General features: G+C 38.0%; 1 protein-coding gene across 1 annotated transcript in view; it reads right to left on the minus strand.

Annotated features, from left to right (window-relative positions):
• Positions 1-590: 590 nt before the first annotated feature.
• ccnq (cyclin Q) overlaps positions 591-8,279 on the minus strand; it is an 18,140-nt gene continuing 10,451 nt past the window's right edge. The window contains exon 5 of the mRNA XM_073471170.1: positions 591-1,700. Within this exon, the coding sequence (XP_073327271.1) occupies positions 1,611-1,700 (90 nt within the window). The 3' untranslated portion in view covers positions 591-1,610. The remainder of the gene's footprint in view (positions 1,701-8,279) is intronic.

Consider the following 8,279-nt stretch of genomic DNA (forward strand, 5'->3'; position numbering starts at 1 on the left):
TTTTGCTTGAATGTCTTTACCCAAGTCATTTATAAAAACAGAGAACAAAATAGGCCCAAAATGGACCCCTCAGGGACACCTTTAGTTATCTCAGGAAAGTCAGATGCATGGCCCTCTGCATACACACTTCAGTCAAAAAAATATTTCCTATTGCCAACATCACATATTTTAAAACAAACCTTTAAAACAAAACAATTTCCTTTGTTGATATTTTTCAGGAAGTCTACGAAAGATCCCCAAATCTTTCGTCCTTGGACTTTTCCTTTATTGCAAATATTAATTCTCTTGTATATAAGCAAACTTGAAAGACCTTTTGAGTACTGTTTTTTTTTCTCTAGTACACAACATTTGTACTGTAAAGTTGATGTGCAATGATCTTTTTCATCTTACTCTCTAAGATATATAGAAAACAGAGTTAACTTAAATTGGGACTCAAACAAAAATCACTGTCAACAATGCAATAGACACAAAATATTTTCAAAATCTTTGATAACTGGACATTCCCATGAACAATCATAATGTCTCTCTATCCTCTTTATAGTCACTGCACTGCTCTGGATTTGTTTGGAATCTTAATGAAGGAACATGAACCCAGTTCAACAGTGTGGCTCACTGATGTGTTTTTAATAGTTTTTTGGACAACGATGGTGCTCTATGGCACAGAGGAAAGGGTGTATCAGGCTTTGATGTACAGACTAATCTATCTTAAAAGTATTGTCAAATTATTGTCAATTTTTTTATGTGACTTAGTGATGAGAAGAAAACGCAGAATACACCCCACATATCCTTACAATGTGTAACGATGCAGAGTTGGCTTTGAAAAATACAGTCTGAATAATTTTAACAGCAACTGTCTTTTAACTAATTCTTGAAAATATCTCTGGGAATGGCAGCACAGCAAAAACATACAAAACAAAACTTAAAATAAATCAAGGGGCACTTCAGCTGCTATTATAACCACCATGACAAATCAACACTTAGGGTTAAGAAGTATTAAGCCAATTAATACATTCACATGTGAATATAGTTTTCATACAATAATACCAATGCCAAGAGGAGTTCTGTATCTAAAATTTAAGGACATATGCTGACGATACGTAAATATGCATACAGATTTTCTACAGTAAGGGGGCCTGGATTCAAACGAGATAATGCAGAGTTAACGTCAACTACACATTCATTAATAGCATTATCCTAAAGCAGAAATGTGTTAGGATTATGTCATTTAATAATAAGTATCTAATTGTGGTCACCATTCCCATTAATTCTTATGGATTTGTCGGAAAAATGTAAATTATTTACAACAACAAGGTGCTTTACTTTACTTTAGATTTTCCCATTCAATCAATACAGTGGTATCACTTGTTAAAACACATTATGTATGGAGTGTGAAGAGATGTCTGGTGCCGAGGACAGGGATGTTTTTGGTGCTGCTGATAGTATATTCCAGAGCACATCAGCATTCTGCAGACCTGAGAGATCAGAGACCAGAAAGCAAGAAATGTCTCCCCAGGGTGGCAGGAATTGGTAGTGCACGTGTGTCTTTGTCACAGCTTACACACACAGTGGTGCTTCTCCAATGTGATGTGTGGGTCTTGTAGGTGTGTCCTTCAGACACACTTGGCTTCCATGTCATAGAGATGAAGAAGGTCCGAGATCACAGCATCAATGTCTGCTTTGGTCACATCCTCACACAGCACCTACAAACAGAAACACACATGCACAATACAGACATCAGCTCCACACCTGGTCTCAATAAACAGTGGACATCAGAGGTCTTCTGGATACAGATTTGAGAGAGAAATCAAAGCACAAACAAAAGAGACAAAATTTGTAAAATTGTTTGACAATGGTCAAACTGGTGGGTTTGGCCTGGCACCGTCAAAACCATAATTTTCCACAGAATTCACCACCTCTGAAAAACATCATGCAAAGGACCCCGACCCATCATCGCTAAATTCGAACACTTTAAACAAAAATAACAGGTCAAAAACAGAGGAAGGGAACATAAAGGCACCCCACTCAAGCTGAACAAGCAATATCTGCATGAAATAAATGAACGCCGAAAAAAAACGTACCCCATTTTAAAAGGGAACAAGCAAAACAACAAACATGCATCAATCATTGTTGACAAACTGTACATCAATGGACAATTATTCCACAACTCTAACTTCACTCCATGGCTCTTCTGAACAAACTGAAATAAACTTAAAAGTGTAAGCCTCATATCCGACAGTGCTCTCTTCTTTGTTCAGTTTTAGGAGATGCTCTGTGTTGAGGAGTTAACAATGACTCACTCTGTCTTTCCTCATCTGTTTTGTGTTGTTGTTGTTTATGTTTCGTGTCTTCACCACTCACTTTTACGTCTCATATGTACGTACGTTGTTGTTTATGGTTTATGTGCAGACGATCTAAGACAGTCAATGCAGTCTGCCCCAAATTCGACCACCCCTGTTCCCTCTCTCCCACCATCTGCTTCTTTCTTCCGTTTCACTCAAAACAAGATCAACCTAACACACAATCATGCACACACTCAACTTCCTAACATGGAATGTACGTGGCTTTCGAACCTAGACCAAAAAGAACCAAAAATAATCAATCATCTCATAAAATTAAAGGCTGATATATGTATTATACAAGAAATCACAAACTCAGAACTACAGTATCTTAGATTCAAACAATTGGAGAAAATATTGTCATCCACACTCAACAGTAAACATCCCGTTTGTCCATACTTCATCTATTATTGATCTACAGGGAAGATTTATCATCATTAACACATCTATTTACCACAACATTCACACTTGCTAATATTAACGGCCCCAACAATGATGACCCATCCTTTTTCCATAATTTCTTCTCCTTACTATGTAACTCAACAAATATCATAATAGCTGGAGAGTTCAATACTGTCATCAACCCCACAACTGACCGCTCTAGTACATCTGGTAATTCAAGACACTGGCCCACAACTAAAATAATAAAACAGTACAAGAATGACTTTGGACTTGGCGAAAGTTGGAGAATGAGAAACCCATCATCCAGAGAATACTCATATTTTTCCTCTCTCCACCAATCTTCCACCAGAACTGTTTTGTTTTTTTTGTGATAAGCAACTCACACACCCAACACATCCAAGATAACACAATCCATCCAATCATGATCAGTGATCATGCTCCAGTTTCCTTATCAATAAAAACTAAAAGCACAGGTCAAGTCTCCCACAAGATGGTGCTTCAATACATCACTCTTAGAAGATCCAGATTTCAACTCTTTAATCAGAAGAGAGTGGGCATCCTCTCTGGAGATGAACGACTCTCCAGAAATTTCATCATCACTTTTATGGGAAACAGGAAGTTTCCTTAGTTTCCTTACTCTTAGTTATAAGAGGAATAATCATATCATATTCATCACACAAGAAAAAACAGTAACAAGAACAACAAAAACTACTTTAGAGACAAGAATTAAACACCTAACATGCCAATTTAATAATGACCCCAGTGAACAAACACAAAATTAATTAACCCAACTTAAAACCCAATTTGAAACCATTACACACAAAAAGACACAGTTCTAATCCAACAGCTCAAATATGAAAACGTTCAATACAGTAACAAATCAAGTAAATATCTAGTAATCTACTGCAACTCAAAAAAGAAAAGGCAATCATCCCGTCCATACTCAATTCTACAGGTATCACCAACCATAATCCATAGGACATTAAAGGAATAGTTCACTCTAGAACGAAATTCAGTCATTATCGACTCACCCTCATGCTGATGAGATCTCCGGTGTTTCTTATTCCTCAAAGTGCAGCTGGAGACCCGCGGGGGTACCCTCCGGCAGCAAAAATCCATTTAACAGGCGTCAATTGTGCCCGAGACGAAAAGGTCCATAAAACTACACAAAAACTTTGTAATATTCCTCCATACTGCTCGTCCGCTGCAATCTAAGTGTCCTGAAGTGGTGACATCCAGAGTTTACTCGAAATGACGTCATTTAGTACATTTTTACAGCCTAAACAGTCACTATACTGTATATGCTCCCGCGTGCTCGGAGTCTCCCTCACAGCAGTTTGCACTACGGAAGCCGCGCCAGACAAGATGAATGAGAACTCGCGATAGATACACCGGTATTTACATCCAGCTATGAGCGACCGAGCTACACACAAACACAAGAGGGATCTGCCTGCACTAGTGATTTGAAACTTTGAAACTCACAGCAGGATGTAAATACCGGTGTGTATCTATTGTGAGTTCTGTTGATCTTGTCTGGCGCAGCTTCCACAGTGCAATCGGCTGTGAGGGAGACTCGCGTGCACGCGGGAGTAAATATAGTATAGTGACTGTTTAGGCTGTAAAAATTTACTAAATGATGTCGTTTCGAGTAAACTCTGGATGTCGCCACTTCAGGACACTTGGATTGCAGCGGGCAAGCAGTATGGAGGAATATAACAAAGTTTTTGTGTAGTTTTATGGACCTTTTCATCTCGGGCACAATTGACGCCTGTTATATGGATGTTTGCTGCAGGAGGGTACCCTCGCGGGTCTCCAGCTGCACTTTGAAGAATAAGAAACTACACCGGACTTCTCATCAGCATGAGGGTGAGTCGATAATGACTGAATTTCGTTCTAGAGTGAACTATTCCTTTAATAATGTATTTCATACATTTTACAACAGTCTGTACTCCTCAGATCATGAACCCAGCCAATCAGAGATTGACACCTTTTTAAATAAACTGGACCTGCCATCACTACCAACAGAACTAGCCCACTTTCTAGATACACCACTTACCTCTGAAGAACTGTATAAAGCCTTGAACAAAATGCCAAACAATAAATCACTTCTGGGACATATTTTCACCATTATTCTACAAAGTAACTACAGAAATCAAAGCAACCTCCACCACATGAACACCGCTGTAATGACACTACTATTATAACCAAATAAAGACCCAACCCACCCTTCCAGTTATCACCCCCTCTCATTAATCAACACTAACTTAAAAATTGTTACAAAATCACTAGCAACAAGAATAGAGACAGTAACCCCGCTACCCATTCACCTAGATCAGACAGGTTTCATCAAAAACAGACATGCTTCAGACAACATCCGCAACATATCACAACAAAAACAAAACAAAACCATACTCGTATCATTAGATGCAGAAAAAACATTTGACAAAGTAAACTGAAACTTTTTATTTAGCATCCTCCTTAAGTTTGGTTTTGGAGAGTCGTTCATCCACTGGATAAAAACACTGTACACTTCACCTAGGGCCACAGTAATCACAAACAGAATCACCTCACTGAGCTTCACACTTCACCATGGAACCAGACAAGGATGCCCACTCTCTCCATCTTTATTTACAATCTTTATCAAACCACTCGCAGCAGCAATACGATGTAACAATAAAATCAAAAGAATCCAAGATGATAATTCAGAACATAAACTTAGACTTTATGCAGATGATTTATTATTACATTTGCAAAACCTCTCTACATCACGAAAAGAGATTTTAAATGTCATTACTGACAACTTCACACTACACAATAAACTGGACCAAATCCACTATTTGACCATTGACCGAAGACACCTGGGAATCTGCAGCCCAAGATTAAACCCTCCCACTTCCTCTTTCCTCCAGGCTGTCAGAACTATTCAACCTAAATTACACCCCTCTGCTGAAAAATATAGAAGATGATTTCAAATGCTGTACCAGATTACCACTCACTCTCAATTGATCAGTTATCTCAACAGTTAAAATGAAAACTTTACCACAGATTAATTATTTATTCTGACAAATGGTTCAAAACACTAAATTCACTGACAACTCAATATTACTGGAGAAACAAAAAAACAAGAATCTCACTTCTAACATTACAAGGAAAGTCACAAGGTGACCTTGAAGCACCAAACTTTCTTTACTACTTTCTGTCAAATCAATTACAGTATTTATTCAAATGGACTCAAAAGGAAAACACAATACCCAATGGCTAGATTTAGAACAAAATCAGTGTAAAACCACTTTACTTGCAGACCTCCCCTTCCTACCACAATCAATCAAGAAACAGGACTACTATAAGAACATCACTATCCCCTCAAATCTGGCAGCCTGGTGAAATACACATAAAATCACCAACTCATCACTGGCACCATGTAGAAACAACCCGATTTGGCACAATGCAGACTTCCACCTACACAACAACCCCATTTACTTTTCATCATGGTAACAAAAGGGAATCACTCACCTGCATCACCTATTCCAAAACAGCCAATTCATATCATTCAACACACTAATCCAAAAGTACTGAGTTGGGAGAGACGAGTTCCTCCACTACCAACAATTCAAAGCAATAATCAAATCTAAAATTAACATAACCAGCAGCACACTACAACACTCTCCGTTAAGTGAAGAAATCAAGGGAAATGACTCAAAATAATAATCTCAAAACTATATAAACTTCCTTCCCTCCCAACCCTGACTTCTGGATACAAATCAATAAAAACATCTTCTCCATGACCACTTACACGAAATTTACAACTTATACAATATAAAACTATCCACAGAACACACATCACCCAAGGGAAAATGTTTAAAATGGGATTAGCAAACACAGATATCTGTTCACAATGCACTTTGGGTAGCACAGATGATTATTTTCACACCACTTGGGCCTGCCAAACAGTTCACTCATCCTGGATAACAGTCAGTGAAAAACTCTCTATCTTGGGCTGCAGAGTCCCACCGTCCCCATCACTTTGCCTGCTGGGAGACTTGACACAAGTCACTATCCCAATTAAATACAGAAACCCATTACTCATTTCTCTAACTGTCGCCAAAAGAATTACTCTTTCAAAACTGGAAATCGAAAACATCTTGCAATATCACCCACTGACACAACTTACTAATAGAATATATCTCAACAAAAGGATTAAAAGCCTGCAAAAAAACCCAATATATCAGTCTTTAATTAAACATAAGTTATCTAAGCCCCAACCCAACCCAAATGACCATATGTACCCCCGCATGACTTAAAAACTCTGTTATTCCTTAATCTCTGCATCTACTTCATCTCCTCTCACCCACCTTGACATATCAACAGCCATCTTTTTAACAACCGTATCAGCTGTTACATATAAATATATATGTATGTTTTGCAATATCTGTTCTCTTTCTTGTGTGTCTGATTACATAATTTTTTGTTATTATTATTATTATTATTATTATTGCTGTTGTTGTTTATGTCATAATCTTGGTGATGGTGAAAATGAATTATATAGGTTTTTTTTCCCCTTCCTCTTTCTGCCGACATCATTGGTATTATGACTATTATTATAATTGTTATATTTCGATTAATGTTACATTAGGGGTGTGCGATATGACGATATTAGATCGTGAAGGATTAGAATGTATAGACGATCTGCCAAAGTGCAGAGATCGTAGGGATCAACTCTAGGGCACATTCTATAAATTGCAGTTCTATGCTGATGCACCGACGCACCAAACATATTAGGTCGTCAACCTGACCGACCAATTATAGCGAATTACGGGCAGTGACGCGCTTTCTTACCCGCCTCCTTGTTTATGTGTGTAGCGGTAGCCGCATGGAGAGCCATAGCTGAAAGCAAAAGGGAGGAGTTGGTCGCTTTTAAAAAAAAAAAAAAAAAAAAAAAACAGCGTTTCACCATCTCTCATCTCTGCCAGTTAGCCCCTCCACCTGCCGCCTCTCTCGGGTGCGCGCACACACACACACACACACACACACACACACAGGCGCATGGATAGGTCGCGCCCGTTTATAAAGGGTAAATGCGCTAATTGTACAGTGTTCAAATTCCCGCGACCCCACCCCCACCCCGTCCGTCGGATAGTCCGACCACTGACGGACTTATTTGACCCTTTTCAATAAGCTATTTAGTGTTTTGATATACTTAAAACCTGTTAAAATGACTGTGTTGAATAAAACAAACAGTAATGTCTTCATTGATATTTTACTTTCATGTTTATTGAAAGCTACCTTTTATGTTGCAAGAGTGCACTTTATCAGAGTGTTGTTGTTTACCTTTTAGTATGTTGACGTTTGCACATGTTGGCAAAACTGCAACTATTTAAATTAAAATCTGTTCAGAAAGGTTCTTTGGCCTAAATTGTCTTTTTTTTTTTTATTTAAGATCGTGATAAAATCGAAATCTTGATTTTATTTTTAAAAAATCGTGATATGATATTTTTGCCATATCGCCCACCCCTATGTTACATATATCATAAGGAAAATTAA

The sequence above is a fragment of the Pagrus major genome, chromosome 7, assembly GCF_040436345.1.
Source record: "Pagrus major chromosome 7, Pma_NU_1.0".
NCBI lineage: Eukaryota > Metazoa > Chordata > Actinopteri > Spariformes > Sparidae > Pagrus > Pagrus major.